This window comes from Aedes albopictus, chromosome 1, assembly GCF_035046485.1.
Source record: "Aedes albopictus strain Foshan chromosome 1, AalbF5, whole genome shotgun sequence".
Lineage (NCBI taxonomy): Eukaryota > Metazoa > Arthropoda > Insecta > Diptera > Culicidae > Aedes > Aedes albopictus.
This window is the reverse complement of record NC_085136.1, coordinates 270549012-270571567: the sequence shown is the minus strand read 5'-3', so window position 1 is coordinate 270571567 and position 22556 is coordinate 270549012. Positions and strand designations below refer to the sequence as shown.

The 22556-nt window shown below is 41.5% G+C and overlaps 2 protein-coding genes across 2 annotated transcripts in view; one reads left to right on the top strand and one right to left on the bottom strand.

The window, feature by feature from the left end:
- LOC109401057 (alpha-mannosidase 2) overlaps positions 1-22556 on the bottom strand; it is a 351116-nt gene that overhangs the window by 36705 nt on the left and 291855 nt on the right. The window lies entirely within an intron of this gene.
- Positions 14053-20926, top strand: LOC134285622 (uncharacterized protein K02A2.6-like). Its single transcript, XM_062846758.1, has 2 exons — positions 14053-14179; positions 16250-20926. The coding sequence occupies exon 2, from the start codon at positions 16253-16255 to the stop codon at positions 20396-20398; it is 4146 nt and encodes a 1381-aa protein (XP_062702742.1). The 5' UTR covers positions 14053-14179; positions 16250-16252; the 3' UTR covers positions 20399-20926.

Sequence of the window (22556 nt, the reverse complement as noted above, 5' to 3'; positions counted from 1 at the left end):
CTAGGTATTCCTCCATGCATTCTTCCAGTTAGTTCCTTCGATGAACTCTTTTAAGAGCTCGGCACTCCTGATATGATTTCACTTCATTTTCCTACAGAGATTCCTCCAGTGATGCCTGCTAGGATTTCTCTAGAAATTTTTACTATGACATCTCCGGGAATTCTTCGGTTAAGAAGTTTGAGAAAGACTGCTCTAGATATTTCTATTAGGATTTATACAGAAATTCTTGCACGGATTGTTTTTAAATGCTTCCTGGGATTCTTCCAGAAGTTCCTCCAAGAAGTTCTTCAGTTATTCAGAGATTCCTACATAAATTCCTTCTAGGAGTCGTCTAGAAATTCTAACTGTAATACCTTCAGGTATTCTTCTAAAACATTCATCTAGAGATTTCTCCTGGGATTCCTTCAGGAATTCTTGCTAGAAGGCAATCTTCCTGAACTTGTTCCAGAAGTTTCTCCAGTCATTTCTAGAGGAATGCCTTCAGTTTTGTTTTTCTTTTCAGGAATTCTTTAAAACAATTTTTGGTGTGGTTCTCCTGCAATTTCTCCTAAGACTCATCAAGAATTTTTTTTTGTAATACTTGCCGGAATTCTTCATGGGATTCCTCTGGGGTTTTCTCCACCTTCAGGAAGTCCTGCTGGGATTATTCAAGGCAATCTGTCTGATTCTTCCAGAAGCTCTTCTGGGATTCCTCCAGAAATTCCGTTAACAATTTCATCCAGAGATTTCTCCAGAAATCCCTCATGGGATTCCTCCTGAAGCTCTTCTTGGCCTTCCTCATTGAATTTCAGCTGGGAATCCTCAAACAATTCTTCCTATGTTTCTTCTAGCAATTTCTCCTAGGATTCCTTCAGAAATTGTAACTGTGGTACCTCCGGGAATCTAGGGATTCTTCTAGGCATTACTCCTAGCATTCTTGCTGGGATTCTTCCCGGTTTTATCCCTGGGATTCTTCCATAAATTCCTTCGGTGGTTCTTCTAAAGATTCCTTCAAGAACTCATCCAAGAACTCACTCCAGAGATTGATTGATTGATTGATTTATCTTTATTTGAGAGACTTTCACACTCACTCCAGAGATTTTATATAGAGAGTCCTCCAGAAATTCCCCATAGGATTTGCCTAGGAACTCCTTTTGGCCTTACCGCGTTACCAATTATTTCAGTGATTTCTTTAGATATTTTTTCAAGTATTTCTTCAAGTAACTTATCATAAGATTTTTAAGGTATTCCTGATGTAGTTTCTCTAGGAATTTTAGTATAGATCTACCAATTTTCCCTGGGATTTCACTAAAAATTCCTACAATGGTACTTTTAATAATTCTCCTAGGAATTCATCCAGGGATTTTTGCTGGGATTTATTCCAAAATTATTGCTGGGATTCCTCCAGAGTTCCTTCAGAGATTTTATATAAAGATAACTATTGAAATCAAGCTTAAGAGTGGCTTATTCAGCCGTTGTACAGCAATAATGCTTGTTGGGTTCCTACTCTGGATCCTCCAGTAATTCTTCCTAGGATTTCTATAGGAATCCCTACTATATTTCCCGGAATTATTCTGAGAGCATGAGCATGAGCATGAGATGACCGTACAATTCGTAGTTGCTACTCCGTTACTGACCAGAACAGTCAACATTGCACAGGGAACCAAATGGATGGGGCCTGGGTGTAGCTTTCCATCCTCAATGTGCAATTTTGAAGGTTCAAAACTTTAAATTGTCAGTACCGGCGCCGGCCACGTCCTTACGGTCATCGGGGAAGGGAAGGAATGTTGGTGTGACATCCGTTGCTACTAGAGACCGTGTGTACCTCCGCATCCCCACGGTTGTCACAGGAAGGAAGTTTGTTAGTGGGAAGGGAAGGGATAGAAAGTTACATAGATCTGGATTCACATTGGTAAGTGATGTGAGCTATGCAACCCTTGATATGATTTAGTCTTCCGCCAGCCGGCTGTCGGAAGAATACAATAATTTTATTGTATGTTTGTGTATTAAATTTAATTATATACCGGGTATGAATAATTTTTGAACCACGCTTATGTCGGATCAACTCGTAATAACGCACGTTTTAAGCTTATCGTTTCTCAGTCAGAAAATAAACTCTATGCAATTCCGTTTAGTGTTACTGCCAATGCTGAAAAACCGAAACCCGCGCCGTAGCTTTACGAGAAAACTGGACAACTAAACAACTGGAATCGTTGCTTTTGAGTTTCATCTATGTTCTTGTATTTTTTTCGCGTTCCCGTGTCAATAAGATTGCGGATAATAAAACCGTTGTACATATTTATTATCCGCGAATGTTCGCAAAGCGTAATATAAGTTGAAGGTGTGATGAACAAAAATACATTATCGTAAATGTTCGAAAAAGAAATCGAAATTATGGAACTCGGCACGAATCAATCGACGCGGAAAACGTGGTCTACTTGTCACTGTATCGTACGGTAATCTTGACCTTTCTAAAGAAAGAGATACTTCGCCGTTTTGATCGCTGATTGCCTGCTTGTAAATCTGAAATAGAAAAAGTATTAAATTGTGATACGTTCTCCACTGTTATATTTTTGTAAATTGTTATTTATATATAGATTAAATTTACCTCCATCCCTCTGAAACAAACGGTATATGTATTAGCAGTAAAAAATAAATAGAATAAATAAAAAAATAAATAAATAGTGTAAAAAAGTACACCAAATCTTGATCCTGGAATGTTCCTGCATTTAAATAAACCAGGCTGGAAAATAGCAAGATCAAAACTTGAAATGGTAGATCTTACACCGTAACGCACCATTCCAAGGTGATCTACCCACGTTACGGGTCATATCGTATAAAAGTTGAAAATGATACATTAAACTGAATTTCATCTATGAGTCATGTTATCATTACAATATGTTATCTTTTTAGAATTTTTCCCACGTGCGCAGAATTAGGAACAAAGACATACTTTAGAATTTTCATGATTTTACATATAAATTGAGTGTTTAGTATAAGAATTATATTTTCTCCTGATTTACAAAGGTGATAACTATGCGCGGTCAAAAATTCAGCCAAATCGGTTCGATCAGCTCAACATCGAGCAGCTGCGTAACGTAGAAGTGGCTCAAGACTACGCGCAGCAGTTAGCAGTGGCCCTACCAACGGAAGAGCAGCTTGGCGCAGCTGCACTAGAAGATGGCTGGAGGGACATCCGATCCGCCATAGGTAGTACCTCGGCTACAGCACTAGGCGTCGCGACTCCGAATAAACGACTGGTACAACGGCGAATGTAAACAGTTGAAAAACGAGAAGAATGCAGCATGGGCGAGAGTGCTGCAACACCGTACGAGAGCGAATGAGGCACGTTACAAACAGGCGCGGAACAGGCAGAACTCAGTCTTCTGGACGAAGAAGCGCCAGCAGGAAGAACGAGATCGCAAAGCGATGGAAGAGCTGTACCGCGCTAAGGACACATGGAAGTTCTACGAGAAGCTGAACCGCTCGCGCAGAGGCTTCGTGCCACAAGCCGACATGTGCCGAGATAATCACGGGAATATTCTTACGAGCGAGCGTGAGGTGGTCGAGAGGTGGCGGCAGCATTACGATGAGCACCTCAATGGCGACGTTGCAAGTACCGAAGGTGGCGTGGTAACAGATCTAGGAGTATGTGCACAGGACGAAAGACTTCCGGCCCCTGACCTTCAAGAGATTAAGGAGGAGGTTGGCCGGTTGAAAAACAACAAAGCCGCTGGAGCAGATCAACTACCAAGCGAGCTTATAAAATACGGTGGAGAAGCACTGGTGAGAGCACTACACTGGGTCATTACCAACATTTGGGAGGAGGAAGTATTACCGGAGGAATGGATTGAAGGTATCGTGTGTCCCATCTACAAGAAGGGCGACAAGTTGGAATGCGGGAACTACCGCGCGATCACACTACTAAGCGCTGCCTACAACACAAGGTACTCTCTCAAATCTTATGTCGCCGTCTATCACCGATTGCAAGAGAGTTCGTGGGGCAATATCAGGCTGGATTTAAGGGTGAACGCGCTACAACGGACCAGATGTTCAATATATTTCCCGGAATTATTCTAATTAGGAACTCTTTTTCTGACTTCTACTAGGGTTCCATTAGGAATCCTTGCATTTAAGGTTACCTTCCTAGGGTTCTTCAAGAAGTTCATCTGGTGTTACCTCCAGGAATTCCCCCGTAGATTTCATCCACGGATCGCTCCAGTATTTCTCATTGATCTTCCTCCAGAATTTCCAGCTGGGCAAGCAATTCCTTCTTTAGTCCTTTCATCGCAATTCATGGAACCTGGAATCCAGGAATTATTCTAGCGATTTCTACTCGTTGGAAATCTTCTAGGTAGTTTGCCTAGGATTCTTTCAAAAAATTCTTTGATGATTCATCCAGGCATTTCTCCATGAACTCATCAAGGATTTCCTTCGGAGATTTTGCCCATGGTTTCCTACAGAAATTTCTCGTGAAATTCCTCCAGGAACTTATGAGCATGAGCTTTGGTGACCGTACACTTCGTAGTTGCTACTCCGTGATTGACCAGAGATAGCGGAATCGTACAGAGAACCAACAGATGGGGCTTAGGATTAGCACAGCATCCTCAATGTACACGTTCCGAGAGCTCAATCTTTATTGGGTCAATAACGGCGCCGGCCACTTCCTTACGGTCAACCGGGGAAGGAAAGGAATGTTAGTCCGACAACTGTTGCTACTAGAGGTTGTATATACTACTGTGCCCTCCACAGTTGTCACGGGAAGGAGTTTTTGTTAGTAGGGAGAGATAGATAGTCACATAGATCAGGCTTCACTTTGGTAAGCAATGCGATCTACGCAACCGGAAACATACACAAAACACATATATTCACAATTGCGTAACCTCACAATTTGGAAGACTGGTGAAACCTTGGAAAAACCTTGGAAACTCTATATTGAATCTTGGACTATGCCTTATGGATAGACCGAGATCTTGCGACACCACGCAATCAAGAAGACTGGTGAACCAATATAAATATTAACCCTCTAATACCCAACCCCGCCTTTAGACGGGGTATAGTTTGAGCATTTTTGTAATTTTTGTTTCATGGAAAATCAGTTTTTTTATATTTTTGGCTGACATTTAGGATTGTTTTGTACATCTCAAAATAGTTTTTGGTGTATTTTAAAGCGTATTTACATTTTTTTTAAATCATTGAAAAAATGATGTTTTAACTACCTCTTAGAAGTCATTGTTTTTTTTTTGTATTGAATCGCTACAATTAACATATTTCAAATTTATCCCAAATCATTCTATCCTAATTTAATAGTTTAAGGTAATCGAATACACTCTAAAATTATTTTCCTTAAAATTACACGGAAAATACAATTTTATATGAAAAAAAAATAAAAATATTTCAACAATCATCATAAAATCTCAAAATGTATTCATCTCAAAAAAACCGTACCCCAAATAGGCTTCCAGGAAAAATATAAAAGTGTGGGGATGTTCAAAAAAAAAAATTAGAAAAATCAAAAACTGAAATTCACGAAATCGAGAATTAAAAAGAATCATCTTCCAAAACATGTTTAAATCGATTTTAGATGACGAAAAATGATATTTAGATCAAAATCAAAAATTTGGGTATTAGAGCGTTAACTGTTTATCAATTGTAATACCATTAAATCGATACATATACATATTAGGACGAGATCCTGTACCGACATCAACGATAAGGGACTGTGCAAATAAAAAAAAACTACTGCAACAAAGTTATCGAAATAATTTGGCCAGAACATTTAATTTGCGGACTGTACAAAAACACAGGTAAATAATAAAAAAACAATCAAATACAAGAATACTATTCTGTGTGAAAAATGAAGTAAAGTATTAATAAACACAGGCCATCTGTTTGTTTTAAATTTGAGTTGAACATTTACTTTTAACAATAATATGGAACGAGCTCACCCATTGTGTCCATCGGAGAACATGCATCTGCATCAGCGTTACAAGTCAACTGTCATCATGATGATCATTCATTCGTGAAATTCCTCCAGGAACTTATGACGAAGAAATTTGTAAAACAAAGTCACTTGCTACAAACTTTGGTTTTCAAGTTATATGACTGGCAAACTGAAATTTAAAATATTTGTAAAGATCGTGACCCAAATTTCAGCAAAATTGAGCTGGAAGCTGAACAAACATTTTGTATAGAAAAACAGCCTTAGTAACTTTTGTCACCGACTGAATTTTTATAATTATATTCTACCAAAAATGTGCATTACAATAAAAAATTCAGTATAGCTTTATGAGAGTTTAAATTTCTAACTATGTAATTTCTTCGAATGCCTTTTGTCCACCTCTGTATGTACGGGAACATAGGATGAGGTTTTGCAGTGTGCCTCATCATTCGCGCTTTCTTCTGGATGGTTGTTGTCGAAAGATTGATTGGCGATAAAAAGTTTTCCGTTTTTGTATGTACAGTACGGCGGCGGTGTGGTGTGGATGGACGGAACTGTTCTTCTTCGGTTGGCTTCGCGCTCACCCGGCGTTTGGCATGTTTATATTATGGTTGCTAGTTTGAACCACCAGGCTTGGAGTTTTGATTAAAATTTTATTTTTAAACATCAACGAAAAGTTGCTGCTGGATACCTACTTTCGTTTAGCACTTGATGAAACATTTTTGGGAGTGGGAGTAGGCATTTGATTACGCGCGCGAGGAAATCTGGTGAAAATTGGTTTACTTTCATAGGCTGCGAGCGTTAAATGAAGGGTTACGAACTGGAAGGGTAAAAGAAAGTTCTTATTAAAAGTTTACAAACTTTTCCTTATCTTAGTCTGAAAGATGACTTGCAGGAAATGGTTGAGGTTAGACACAGAGATGTGACCGATGAACTCAAAATTCAATAAAAGCTAGAATTCTTCATTCAAATACCATAAGCTCGATTTAGAATTCTTTCGAGCGAAGCTACATAATGCTTTCGATAACATAAAATGTCGAATGCTTTGAAGCATCAGCAATTTTCCCTGCATGGAACTTTGCTAGTAACCGCCATAATTCCTCACTGGATTCCGTTTCAGCGTTGACAATGCTATTCTAACGATGATGATAGGCACCCTGATGGTGTCTCCCCGAGCAGGAGAAAATAGCTGAAGAATAACTAACTCAGGTATGGAAAACCGAATACCTACAACCTGAATGAGGTATTAAGGAGCCCTGCATAAGAAGTAAAGTACCTAAAATAATAAATGGTGTGTTCTGTGCATAACGCGTGAATAATGACATCAGGTATGGCAATGCCTAAATAATAATCGACGATTTTTCCATACAAATAGCATTTTTTCCATAATTGAATAATACCTCAAGCAGTCCTCAACACCAAACCAATAACTCGTTGAGGTATTTCATCAATATCTACAAAATACCAAAATAAGTCATTTTCAATACCTGGGTAACCGACCAATACCTTGTCTTGGTATGATACTTGACTTTGGTATGCTCCAGTTATGTGGCAGTTATTCATTCCTGCTCGGGTCGCCTACCATCCGCCCATGCGATGCATCGGATGGGTCATTGTTGGCATTTCCATTGGTAGATGTTTTCTAGTCGTGGTCCTCGCACACATCAGGTTAGACCAGTGTATACACCGTCTCTAGACGGTCCTCATCCTATGGTTTAACCTCCTCATTGTTGGTGGATTGCGGGAGGTGAGTGGCACTGTCTTAACTTAATCATAACTCGAAGTCGTCGACGGAAAAATAGAAGAGTAGAAAATTATAATTTCACAACCACCGCAACAAGCACTATTCTCAACACAGATGCAATGTGAGCCCTGTTTATATTCGGTGATTTCTTTTATTTTAACAACAGAATGCTTGGTTTTATTCAAGTAGCTTTCCCAGAGGTAGAGGTTGCGCTTATTTTTCATTCTGGGCTCAATATCCAATCAAAAGGTAGTTAGTTGACTAGAGCAACAGTTGCGACAAAATCAGTAGGTATTGAAAACTCATTGAAGTTGTTCTCTACTGACAGTGAAAGTTAATGATCAAATGCAGCAAAACCACAGAAAGTAGCAAGTTGAATTCGACCACTATCCAGCAAATATTAACTCGTTCTAGCACATTTACATTGTTTATAGAGTATGTATACCAGTATTGTACATACTAAGGACACGCTTATATAGCAAGGATTTTCATATCACTTCAATGTGGTTCATCGTAGAAAAAGCATGTTGATTTTCATGACAAAAGTTTCGTATATACAACCCAACATAGGGAATACTGACGACACAAGTACACTTGCCCTACACTTTGCACAGAAGAAGAACAAACGCACCCATCGGCTTTCCGGACTTGTTTTTGACCCCCAATTATTTGGCAAGTCCTACAACATGGGAATACGAACGCCCAACTGCAGCACAACGCGAAACGGAATAGAAATTTTCCATTTTGTGAACATTTGACTCCTGACCACAATGCGAATGTGGTTTCCGTATGGCAGTCCACCATCTAGCCCAGCTAGCTCGACTCGGATCGGCCAGGCCTCTGTGTTGGCCATCAGGACCTGGGATCGACCAGGACCGACTAGTTCGGAATCAAAGGGCGAGCGGGCGAGAGCTACAGCCAAATAAACTTGCGACTGCGAGCGAGGGACCTTTGGGAAGCTGCTGGACGGCAAAGTTTAACCGCATGCTGAGCTAAGCTGCTTTCCGATGGCTTCCGGGACTGGGATGCGGGGGTACGACGACGGTTCTCCTTTTGTTGCCGGGTCGGGTGTGCTATAGTTACAGTTTAGTTCAAAGTGAATTTTGATGCATAATTGATATCTATTGTCTCTATTGTAAAACGTAGGGGAACTGAGTTAGGTTACATGGATGTCGTAGTTTCTGCTAATCCTTGTGATGATATTTAAAAAGAGCTCTGGTTTGTAGCCGAAATATAGCAGCCATTTTCATTGATTATTAAATCCCATAAAAAGTAACCTTTTTGAAAAAAATCATATTAAGCAGAACCGTTGTTTTGCTCTTCAAAGGCCCATAGCCGATGCGGTATATATGTAAAGTATTCTGCAAGACCATGCTGAAAGTATCTGAGTTTGATTTCCGGGCGGTTCTGAATAACTATATTATATAATTTATATATTATATAATTATATAATTTACCTTGATTTCTTTGAGGGCAGCGGAATGGTGAGTGGACAGCCTGAAAGGAGCATCAAAGGATAGACAAAGGATGACAAAGACCGGCAGCTAAGAGTTGTGTGCTTAGCTGATAGTATAGCCTGTTGTTTTTCTGACTTCAGCTAGATTGAGAAGGTACGTCCCAAGCGTCTGTTTCCCAAAGATGTGCGACTCAAATAGCGTCATTCTGGCATTCAGAGGCTGAATATAAAACGCTCCTCCACTGGAAGTTATACCTAAGACGGCAGCCCTACCATAATGGGTTGGGGATCTAGGCCAACAACTTACCCAAGTAACCACCCAGGTAACCAATAAGCAGTTAAAATTGCATTTATTTAGCACTATATGCGCCTTTACTGCATGCCATTAAATGCTTATATGCCGTATATGTGCCATAAGTGCTATTTAAATGCAGGTTTTGGCCCAGTATACGGCTGATTAAATGCTTATCTTTCCTATCCCCAAAAAATCGAACATAAACAAAAATATTTTCCCCTGCGCGTTTCAGTTGCTTCATATTCTTCCCTTGCTATTTTTAGTCACACTCTCCTGTGCGACTTTGCGGCTGTTGTTTATTTTTGCAGTTGTTTTTTGCTGTTCCCGCTGAAATTGGGATTCAATCCCACCATCTGATGATGATGCTGAACCGCGCTACAGGATGAGCTATAAATACTCAGATAATGTGCGTTGATTTTTTGATCAATTAAAGGCTTGAGTATCACACCGGCAGTTATTCTGCTGTGCCCGGACAACGGCTCGGACAAGTGCTGATAATTAAACCATCCACATAATAAACGATGGCATAATTGGTTTCTTATTCCATGGGATTTATTTGGAAAACATTTGTTCTCTCATTGATTTGCTTCGTTGCTACCAGTAAATAATAGGACATCTGAATGGTAATGGATCCTATAGTCATGGCACATGAATTGAAAAGTTAAAATGTGTAACAGTTTTAACATCGCTCATCTCTCTTTGCAGTTTTATCTCTCTTTGCAGTTTTATGGCAATAAAGTAGCAGTTAGGATGCTTGTTAACCAAAAAATATAGTGCATTTGAAATGCTACACAACAGCTGTCAGATTTTAAGCAGCATTTGAATTGCTAATACAGAGCAATTCAGCAGTCGAACTGCTGTGATACAGCAGCAAGCAGATATAATGCAGTTTTATAGCCGAAATACAGCTTATTTAATCCTAAAAGGGATACCTTCATGGCCTCAGTTTCGTCACCTCGCTGAGTGTGTTCCATCAAAGACGAGCTCTGAAAGGCGCCTGGGGTCCAATGGACCCCAGGTATCCCTTTTAGGGTTAAATCTAGACGAACATTTGAAAAGGGCCTATCTGCTTTTTGTAAACAAACATGTTTCTGTCTCTGTAGGGCCCATCGGCATCGACCCACGCACATCAACACCCTTAACAGATAGCTTGAAGAACACTCTTTCTGATAAGGGTGTTGATGTGCGTGGGTGGATGCAGATGGGCCCTACAGAGACAGAAACATGTTTGTTTACGAAAAGCAGATAGGCCCTTTTCAATGTTCGTCTGGAAATGCTTATTGGTTACCTGGGCACGGTGTTAAAGCCTTATTGCATGCAGATATAGGGTGTATTTAGAGCAATCATTACTTTACATGCAAACTTAAGGTTGATTTAAAGTGGCAATGGGAAATTATAGAATCAAATTACGATTTTACTGGTATATTCTTAAATCAGCCGCATAATTGCCATTTTCATTTTAAATCAACCTTAAGTGTTCACGCAAAGTAATGATTACTCCAAATACACCGTATATCTGCATGCAGTAAGGCTTCAGAACCGTGGTTACTTGGGTACTATTCCCTAAACCAAAAAAAAAATGGATAGAGAAATCGAAAATGACAGATTAAGAACTGATTTAAAGGCAACGACGTTTATCGCGAAACAATGGACAAGATTTGGAACTTTGAATATACTAATCCTGGCTCTTCGGGGTAAAATGGCACAACTAGTTAATAAGGCATGCCGCATGAAGCTTGTGGTCCTAGGGCTCACCGAGGTTCGTTGGCCTAACTTTGGAGAACACAGATTGGCATTGGGTAAAATTCTGCTGTACTCTGGCTTACGAGGTGTCACCGTAGCGTTGGTTTTCTGTTTAACGCTCACGTCCACGCTGCGCTCATGAAGTGGGTGTCTTTTAATGAAAGGCTAGAACATGGGTTTGAAACCTTACCATTAGACCGGCCCACATTTGTATGAGACGAAAAAAGTATTCAAAATTCACGGGGCACCCTCTAGAATCGTGCTTTTGGATGAGAAGAACAATCTGTGAAAGATTCACATATTTGGATGTTCAGTTCAAATATATGGGAAATTAGATGACCTCCAGTCTCTGATATGGCACGCCGGTTTGGCGAGTTTGATTTGGCTCAGAATTGAAAGAATGGTAGTTGAGATCCTAAGGAACAACTTTGTAGAAGACCATACCATGCTAACAAAAGCAAGGTGAGGACATAGTTGCAGGGGTTACAAAATGGCAGCGAGTATGGCCGCCACTCTCTCCCTTATACCTCCCTCCCCTCACCATAGTCGTCGAGAAGCGCGGAAGTTAGCGAACAATTTCTCAAAATTATACTTGCTTACCTTCTCAAATTGCACTCAGGTTGCTACTTGTGGTAGACAACTATATTTTTCATCCGTCAGGAAGTACTGCTTTGCAATTTTCACAATATTTTCACAATTTCGTGCCAAAATGTAGCACACACACACTGCACTTTTTTTCTTCGACAAGCGCGTCACCCTTATTTTCAAATCACTTTTTAACAGTCTTCTACAGAACACAGCACTGTAATAAGTTGATCGATTACGTGAAATTGTCCGCACTTTCGCCTGACCTACCGTTTATCGCGGAAAACTTACGCGTTTTCCACTTTTGTGGTCGAAAACCCGGATCAATTTACATCGCGGTTCGCTAAAACGGAAAAGCGCACCGTTAAACTGAGTGGTATTGTTCAACGTACGGTGAAATTGATTAAACCGCAGTTCATGTTTATCACGAAACAAGGCTGTTATTTTGTTAATGTTTTAAGTATTTTTAATATCATACTGCCAATGTGATTTCAATAGATATTGGGTTTCTCATTAATGTTTAGACTACTGTGATAATTTAAAAATCCACTGAATCATCATTTCCCAGCGAAATTTCACACTAATCAAACTTATTTTGTTTACCTGTTGTGCATTCGACGCCCCTGTCATGAACTCAACCGAACTTGTGTATGCCAGCCGCTGCGAAGTCGTGTGCGAAATTCGACTGTGATGATAATGAATTTCGGCCGAGTCTAAATGGGTGCAAATGTCGCAATAACAGAACAATCGTTCGCTGTTTATGAGTTGAAATTACATCAATTAATATCACCCCATAACACGGTAGTTTTCTACGGTCAGAGAGAAAAAGTACGAGAGAAGAGAGGAGAGAGTTGTCAACAAAAACGTAAATAAAGTGGTGCACAATGGGATAATGGAACCAGGGTTGTGCAGTTTCAGGATGGTTAATGTCGAACGACACTCGCTTTAACCATCACTTTATACGACAAACGCAGTCCATCAAAACATAATCGATTCACGCAAAAGCCACTCAAGCCAACCCTCGTTCAATGCAGAGTCAACCACACCCAGCAGCAGCGATCGTCTCTTCTTTTCGAACCACACGATGATACACCGAAGCGAGTTTTTGTTCTACGCCTTGCATTCTATTCATAGGGCGTGCTATGTTTGTGTTAGCTGCGCCATGCAATACTACTTAACAAATTGACCTTCATCCTGGCCCTTTCAGATGAGAGTCACCCAGCAGTGAGTGACATAGCTCTGAGTCGAAACGACGGTTAACAAGCGTTCGGCTCCTCAGGAGATGTGCAGAGAAAGAGCGTGGCGGCGGCAGCCACCGTATCAATGCGTTTGTTTCGAATGTGTTCGTTAGCAACATAGAGACGGTCGGCTTTAGCGTTGATGGAGGAAGAAGGGCAATGTTGATGTTGCGGCTTTTTTGTGTTATGATGGTGATAATGCACAAGACTGAATGGAACTGCTGTGCCGTTCACAGGAAACACGGAAGTTCTATCAGAAGCTCAACGCATCCCGCAACGGCTTCGTGCCGCGAGCCGAAATCTGCAGGGATAAGGACGGGAGCCTCCTGACGGACAAACGTGAGGTGATCGAAAGGTGGAAGCAGCACTTCGACGAGCACCTGAATGGCGAAGATAATGTAGGCACGGAGGACCAAGGCAGCGGAGGAAATGACTATGTTGGTGCAGCAGAAGACGGCAACGAACCAACTCCCACGCTGAGGGAAGTTAAGGATGCCATCCACCAGCTCAAAAACAACAAAGCGGCTGGTAAGGACGGTATCACAGCAGAACTCATCAAGATGGGCCCGGGAAAGTTGGCCACCTGTCTGCACCAGTTAGTAGTCAAGATCTGGGAAACCGAACAGCTACCGGAGGGGTGGAAGGAAGGGATAATCTGTCCCATCCACAAGAAAGGCGACAAGTTAATGTGTGAGAACTTTCGAGCGATCACCATTTTGAATGCCGCCTACAAAGTGCTATCCCAGATCATCTTCCGTCGTCTTTCACCTAAAGTAAATGAGTTCGTGGGAAGTTACCAAGCCGGTTTCATCGACGGCCGGTCGACAACAGACCAGATCTTCACCGTACGGCAAATCCTCCAGAAATGCCGTGAATACCAGGTCCCAACGCATCACCTATTTGTAGTGTCGCTCTTATTCCTAATATAGCTTGAATGTGTAAAAACCTTGAGATGATTGTACCTTCAAATACAAATACCTTGGAGTGTTGCATTATGTGTACATTGTAGAGTTGGTGTGTAGAATTGGAATAAAGGATCAATTGTATTTCGTCGCGCAACCAAGTCACATGTGTTCTGGTGTTCTATCCGAAGTCCGATACAACATTTGGCGTACGAGGAAAAGTCGGAAAGCGCGGAACCTGTCGGAAATTGTGTAATTACTTATTGGAAGGGAAAGTTTCAGTGGCAGAATCGGTGGTAAGATTTAAGAGAAGTGTTTGCACCTGTTGTTTCTTCGATTGCTAGGGATGTGCGGGTAAAACTTGTGAAAAATTGTGTATTTCGTTTACTGATTTGGAGGCATTGGCGAGTGTTCCATGCGATGGAAAAAATGGTGGCAGCGGGTTGAAACGAAGAGTGGTTTCTGGGATTTTTTTTTATTACCTCAGATAAGGGTGAAAAAGTGATTTGAATTGATTACGAATTGGGGAAAATCATGGAAAGTTAAAAGTAAAACCAGTAGGGGTACCTCGTGGTGATACAGTGATGGATATACAGCGTGGAAAATGTAAAATGGCCGACTTTAGAAGAAAGAGTTGTTTTTGTGTGTTTGTGTGTGATGAAGAAAACCGAACCGCAGCATACGAGAGGAACCAGAGATGCCATACTTAAGTGAGAAACGAAAACGGATATTGGGGTTGTAGTTGTGAGATAGCAAGAGGTATTATGAATGGAGTTTTGGTGGTGGTGTAAAGATTGAAGAAAGTAAGAGTATTGGAAACGAAATGATGTAAGTGGTTGTGATACCGGAATTCTTGTGGACAGCCAGCGAGACTATCAGCCTTCGGCCGGGTGCTGCTAGCAAAAGCGACAGACATTTTTCTCGCCCTTTCTCACCATCGAATACTGTAAGTAGTTATCATTATTATTTCTAAACCATTTATCCGGACTGGTTTATATGATTGATACGATTCTCGTGAGAGCTTGATTGCATATGTGAATTATTTGCTTGAAAATTTATAAGAAATGGATTCTCGGCAGTATTGTTTCGTTTGCTTATGTTATGGCTTACAAATATTTACGGATAATATTAGTGATCAGGTAGATTAATTTTTTTGAACTCGAGTAATGGGAGAAATGAAGTCGAGTACATACTAATGGAATGTTTTGAAATTAAACGAGTCGATTCCAAATGGAAAGCTTATGAATTGTGAAAATAGGGAACACTGGATTCACAATGGGGAAGTTTATAAAAGAACGTAGCCGAGAAATTGCTTCACAACGGAAAATTGTGAAACGAGAATTGAGTCGGAGACTGGATTTACAATGGGAAGTTATGAAGCGTGAAATGAGTCGAGCACTGGATTCACAAGGGGGAGTTTATGAAATGTGAATTGAGTCGAGCACTGGATTCACAACAGAAGTTTAGGAAGTGTGAAATGAGTCGAGGACTGGATTCACAAGGGGGAGTTTATGAAATGTGAATTGAGTCGAGCACTGGATTCACAACAGAAGTTTGGGAAGTGTGAAATGAGTCGAGCACTGGATTCACAAGGGGGAGTTTATGAAATGTGAATTGAGTCGAGCACTGGATTCACAACAGAAGTTTGGGAAGTGTGAAATGAGTCGAGCACTGGATTCACAAGGGGGAGTTTTGAAGCGTGAAATGAGTCGAGCACTGGATTCACAAGGGGGAGTTTATGAAATGTGAATTGAGTCGAGCACTGGATTCACAACAGAAGTTTAGGAAGTGTGAAATGAGTCGAGGACTGGATTCACAAGGGGGAGTTTATGAAATGTGAAATGAGTCGAGCACTGGATTCACAATGGGGAGTTTATGAAGTGTGAAATTAGTCGAGCACTGGATTCACAAGGGGAAATTTGGGAACAGTGAAATGAGTCGAGCACTGGATTCACAATAGAGCGCTTATAAAGTGTGAAAATAGTCGAGCACTGGATTCACAATAGAAGTTAAGTAAATCAAACGAAATGAGTCGAGTACAAAATTCTGTCTTAGAAAGACAGGATTTTGAGTATTAGTAACTGATAAGAAATGGAATAAATTGGGGAGATTTTTTTTTAACAAGCACTTGCAGGAAAAATCCAAAATGCGAAAGGAGTCGTGAACTGAACTTGCGTATGGAACTAGATAATAGAAAGGCTATTCATGAACTTCCGAGTGCTGTTAACGAATGCTGGAATTTATCATATTTTAGCCGATTTTAAGTAAACCAAGCATTTTGTATTATACTAAAAGCCTTTCGAAGAAACAACACGTGTTATTTTTATTGAAGGGTAGAAAATGAATTTTCATTTTGTTTTCTTTAGAAAATGGATTCATTGAGACCCGTCAGACCTTTTGATTCGAAAGTTGACCAGTCCCAGCTGGCATTGGAGTGGAGTCGTTGGAAACGTAGTCTTGAATACTATTTGGAAGCAAGCGGAATAGTCGGCCAGCGTCAAAAGCGAAATCAGTTGCTTTTCTTGGGAGGATCTGATTTGCAAGACATTTTTGACAACCTTCCAGGAGTAAATGAGGTTCCTCACGTAGCAATTGATCCGCCATTTTATGACATCGCTATCGAGAAACTGGATGCTCATTTCCAACCCACTCGTCGACGAACTTATGAACGTCACGTTTTTCGTCAAATTTCGCAAAAAGTTGGAGAGCGATTCAACGATTTTGTAATGAGACTGCGAACTCAGGCCAACAGATGCGAATTTGATCAAGATGGTGGATCCGTACGTGACAGTATGATTATCGACCAAATCGCCGAAAAATGCCTTTCTCCGGCTTTGAGAAAGAAGATTTTGGAAAAGGACAGACCATTGAGCGAAGTTGTTGCAATTGGGAAAACAATCGAGGATGTGGAAATGCAGTGTAAGCAGTTGGTTGGCGCACCCTCGGTTGAAACTGTAAACAACATCAGGTCGAATCAAAATCTCATTTTCCAAAAGATGCCGCAGTTCAACCAACCCGAAAACTGGTCTATGCTCCCTTCGAAGGAACGACAATTCCAGTACTCAAGAGCTCAACAGAGATCTTTCATGCCGGAATTCCGAGCAAATCAGAAAAGTTCATCTGGCGTTCGACCAAATCAGAAAACATTCGGAAAACGGACTTCGTTCATCGAAACCAGAATCTGTTTTAGCTGTGGACGACGTGGACATCTGAAAGGAAGTGCGGATTGCCCGGCACGAGACCAGCAGTGTGCGAAGTGTGGATCTAAAGGACATTTCGCAAAGTGGTGTACCAAACGGAACTTCGAGGGACCCAAAACAGAGCCTGTCGCCAAACGAATTAAAGCAGTTTTTGGAGAAGAAAGTTCCCGGAAAGAGCTATTGACGAGGGAAGAAAAGGAAGATGAAATTTGTTATGTTATGGGCCAGAATGTCTTTCAGTTCCAAATCGGGGGTGTTGGGGTCGAAATGGCTATAGACTCTGGCGCTGCTGCAAACCTCATTGATCTCGCAACATGGAACAAACTGCGAAAATCTGGAGCAAACTTCACTTTTCAGAAACAACCGGATCGCTCATTTAAAGCTTACGGGACAGAGCAGCCACTAAAGTTAGTTGGTATGTTTGGAGCAGTCATTGAAGCACAGGACAATAAAGCAGAGGCAACATTCTACGTAGCTGAGAACGGGAAACAAAATTTGCTTGGGGACGAAACAGCAAAGATACTAAAGGTTCTGAAGATCGGTTACAATGTCGGAGCATTACAAGAAAATGTTGGTTTTCCGAAAATGAAAGGAATCCTTGTGGAAATACCAATTGACCCCAGTATCAAACCGGTTCAACTACCGTATCGGCGAGTTCCATTTGCAATGGAGGAGAAAATTGCAAAGAAGCTGGAGTACCTCATGGAGCAAGATATCATCGAGCGTGTTGAAGAACCATCTCCGTGGGTATCGCCAATTGTACCCATACTTAAGGACTCAGGAGAAATCCGTTTGTGCGTCGATATGCGTAGGGCTAATAATGCTGTTTTGCGTGAAACACATCCGCTACCAATAGTGGAGGAGCTTTTTGCTGGTATCAGTGGAGCGGTAAAATTTTCGAAGATAGACGTGAAGGAAGCCTATCACCAAGTCGAAATATCGGAGAGGTCAAGGCCTATTACAACGTTCATCACGAAGCAAGGGTTGTTCAGATACAAACGGCTAATGTTCGGGATAAGCTGTGCTCCTGAACTTTTCCAGAAAGTTATGGAGTCTGTGGTAGCCGGACTAGAAGGAGTAGTAGTATATCTGGATGACGTATTAGTATCGGGAAGAACTCAAGCGGAACACGACAAGAGACTGGAATTGCTCCTTAACCGCATGAAGGAGTATGGAATACTTTTGAACGAGGAAAAATGTGTCATTAACGTCAGCGAGCTTGAATTCCTGGGTCATGAATTATCTGAAAAAGGCATACGTCCAACAGAGAGCAGAGTATCGGCGATCAAAAGTTTCCGTGAACCTCGAAACGTATCAGAATTACGCAGTTTCCTGGGTTTAATTACATACGTAGGACGTTTTATTCCGCACCTAGCAGACAAAACAGAATCACTGCGGAAGCTACTTCGAGATGGTGAACGATTTGTTTGGACGGATTTGCACAAAGAAGCATTCGATTCCATCAAAAAGGCAGTATGTGAATCAAATTTTCTGGGTTATTTCGACACAAAAGATCTATGCATATTGATTGCCGATGCAAGTCCGACTGGCTTGGGGGCAGTTCTCTTGCAACAGGACCAAAACGGAAATAACAGAGTTATATCCTTCGCTAGCAAAGCTTTAACCCCCATCGAACAGCGTTACTTCCAGACAGAACGTGAAGCCTTGGCTTTAGTGTGGGCGGTGGACAAGTTCCAGCTGTACCTCTTGGGAAAGCGTTTTAAACTTATTACAGATTGCAAGCCACTGCATTTCCTTTTCAAGGAACGTGCCAAACCGTGTGCCCGAATCGAGAGATGGGTTATGCGTCTTCAATCGTACAATTTTGAAGTAGTGTATGAGCCTGGATGCTGGAACTTGGCAGATGCTTTATCTAGACTTTCGGTTTCGGAAGCTACGGATTTCGACGTGTCCGGTGAGGCGTGTATATATCAGCTTGTGGTTCAGGATACACCCATACAGCATACAGCTATGTCCTTGGAAGAAGTTGAAGCTGAATCTTGCAAAGATACGACATTTATTGCTGTTTCTGAAAGTTTAAAATCTGGCGTCTGGGAGGAAAATGCAAAGGCATTCAAACCTTTTGCAACAGAACTATGCGTATCCGGTAGTTTTTTACTGCGAGGCGACCGACTGGTTATACCGGAAAAACTCAGGCAAAGAGCTTTGGAGATAGCACACGAGTCACACCCAGGAATAGTAGTGATGAAACGGAGACTTCGCCAAAAAGTTTGGTGGCCAATGCTGGACAAACAAGTGGAACAATTTGTAAAACAATGCAAAGCTTGTTCGATGGTATCCACACTGGATCCTCCGGAGCCTATGAGCAGAACAGAAATGCCTGACCGACCATGGAAGGATTTAGCTGCAGATTTTGTTGGGCCATTGCCATCGGGACACAACCTGCTCGTCATAATTGATTACTTCAGCCGCTTTACAGAGGTAGTAATCATGAAACAGATAACCGCAACTCTTACGGTGAAAGCATTACATGAAACATTCTGTCGGTTCGGTATGCCCACATCGCTTAAAACGGATAATGGACCGCCATTCGTGAGCAATGAGCTGGACGTTTTCTGTAAGGAATTTGGCATCAAGCACGTTAGAACCACTCCATATTGGCCACAAGCAAATGGCGAGGTCGAAAGGATCAACCGATCAATTGGAAAACGTTTGAAGATCAGTCAGGAAACATACGGTTCGGATTGGAAGTGGGACCTTCGTATGTTCGTTCTGATGCACAACTCAACTCCACATTCCACTACGGGGGTAGCGCCATCCACATTGATGTTTGGGCGTGTTTTGAAAGACAAATTACCGGGGTTGATGACCAGAAGCTACAACATACTGGAGGAAGTCAAGGATCGTGATCGGGTAAGAAAAATGCGAGACGGGGATTATGCGGACCAGCGACGGATGGCCAAAGCTAGTGACATAGAAGCCGGAGATACTGTTATTGTAAAACGGATCCATAAAGAAAATAAGCTGTCGACAACCTTTAGCCCAGAGGAATTCATAGTTGTTGATAGAACCGGTTCAGATGTAACAGTCAAGTCAAAGGAGTCGGGAAAAGAACTGCACCGAAACACAAAACATCTTAAGAAACTGGATGCAAGAAACAACACTGATACAACGAAAGAGAAGCGATGCCCAGACGATGACGATAAGGAAGCTGAAGTTCCAGTCAACCCAAGCATCGAGAACCCGGAGACTGGCCCCGAGAGTCAAGACCAGATGAATTTCAGACCACGTCGAGAAGCGAAACGGCCAGCGTACTTGGAGGATTATCAAATAAATAACTTTAATAATTCGTAAAGAAAAAGAGGAATGTAGTGTCGCTCTTATTCCTAATATAGCTTGAATGTGTAAAAACCTTGAGATGATTGTACCTTCAAATACAAATACCTTGGAGTGTTGCATTATGTGTACATTGTAGAGTTGGTGTGTAGAATTGGAATAAAGGATCAATTGTATTTCGTCGCGCAACCAAGTCACATGTGTTCTGGTGTTCTATCCGAAGTCCGATACAACACTGTTCATCGACTTCAAAGCGGCATACGACAGTATCGACCGCACAGAGCTATGGAAAATTATGGACGAGAACAGCTTTCCCGGGAAGCTGACTAGACTGATAAGAGCAACGATGGACGGTGTGCAGAACAGCGTAAGGATTTCGGGTGAACTATCCAGTTCATTTGAATCTCGACGGGGACTACGACAAGGTGATGGACTTTCCTGCCTACTATTCAACATCGCCCTGGAAGGTCTTATGCGACGAGCCGGGCTCAACAGCCGGGGTACGATCTTCACGAAATCCAGCCAATTTGTCTGTTTTGCGGATGACATGGATATTATTGCTAGGAACATTTGGAACGATGGCAGAACAGTACACCCGCCTGAAAAGTGCAAAATTGGTGTTTGATAACCATCCGGTTGGTACAAGAAGGCGTGGAGTGCAGAGAGCACGATGGGCGGACCAGGTAGAGCGTGATCTGGCGAGTGTTAGGCGTGACCGACGTTGGAGAGCTGCAGCTGCAAATCGAGTATTTGGCGGCAAATTGTTGATTCAGTATTATCATGAATTTGATGTTAATGAAATGAAATGACAATGGGATAATTGCTGAAAATATTGGGCAAAGTAGGGATTTAAATAAATTTAAAAATACTTTATAAGAACAAATTGTGTTGGTGGGCATATGCAATAAATCATACGTGTGCCAAAATTCAAAGGTGGATGGCATTCACCATTTGCAAAGAGTTACATTCACTTGCTACTATCTCAGTTCATAAGCATGCTATCGAAAAACAATGTATGGATGACTTTTACCTTGTAGTTTTATCTGAAAGTTTGCGGAATATCATAAGGGTCGCACACGCATGCTTTATTCGTGAGCGAGCTGTGAAAGCAACTCTCCACGCCGTGAATGTAATTTACATTCACGGCGTGGAGAGTTGGTTTCACAGCTCGCTCACCAGTTAAGCATGCGTGTGCGACCCTTATAATATTCGGCAAACTTTCAGATAAAACTACAAGGTAAAAGTCATCCATACATTGTTTTTTGATAGCATGCTTATGAACTGAGATAGTAGCAAGTGAATGTAACTCTTTGCAAATGGTGAATGCCATCCCTGGCCGTACAACTGCTATTTTAATACAGCTCATTTTGGAACGTTTTTGTTAGTTTATTTGACCAAGTCACACTACGCTGTGCGCCGTCTGATTTGTTTGTTTTGAGTGGGTGGTTGAGAGGGTTATTAGAGCGGGAGCCAAGCTTATTATTATGATCTCGAGCAACCTTCACCTTAACTCTCGCTTGTTACATGCAGCACGTGTGTCGAAACATGCACACTATATCATAGGCGGCTATATTGTCCTTCATTATTTCCATTGCTCATGCACGTGGATGGGTATCGAGATAATTAGGAATTACATAGCTGCCTATGATGTAGCGCGCTAGCTTCGACCGACAAACACGTGCTGTATATAACAACCGAGAGTAAACGGGGGGGGGGTCGTGTAATGTCCCCACCCTGCTTTCGTTAACTGAAACCGCAACTAACTTAAGTTTTATCATGATATGGTCTTCTACAAAGATGTTCCTTTAGGGTCTCAACTATCATTCACTCAATTCTGAGCCAAATCGAACTTACCAAACCGGCGTGCTCAATGAGAGACTGGAGGTCATCCAATTTCCCACATATGTGGACTGAACAGTGAACATCCCATACAAATCTTCAACTCATTTGCGCCATCTCAGTTTTTAACCGATTGAGCTGAATCTTTCACAGATTGTTCTTTTCATCCAAAGGCACGATGGAATTTTTCGACATTTTTGTATTTGGGCCAGTCTACTTACCATTATTCAATGTTACGCTCCAACCGATGTTGCTCAAAAGCATGACAAATAGAACTTTAACAGCCAACTCAATGCTGCCGTGAATAAGATTCTAAAACGTGACATCAAGATCCTCA

What these genes read in the sequence shown, in the direction of transcription:
- LOC134285622 (XM_062846758.1), top strand. Translation starts at nt 16,253, where the DNA reads ATGGATTCATTGAGACCCGTCAGACCTTTTGATTCGAAAGTTGACCAG.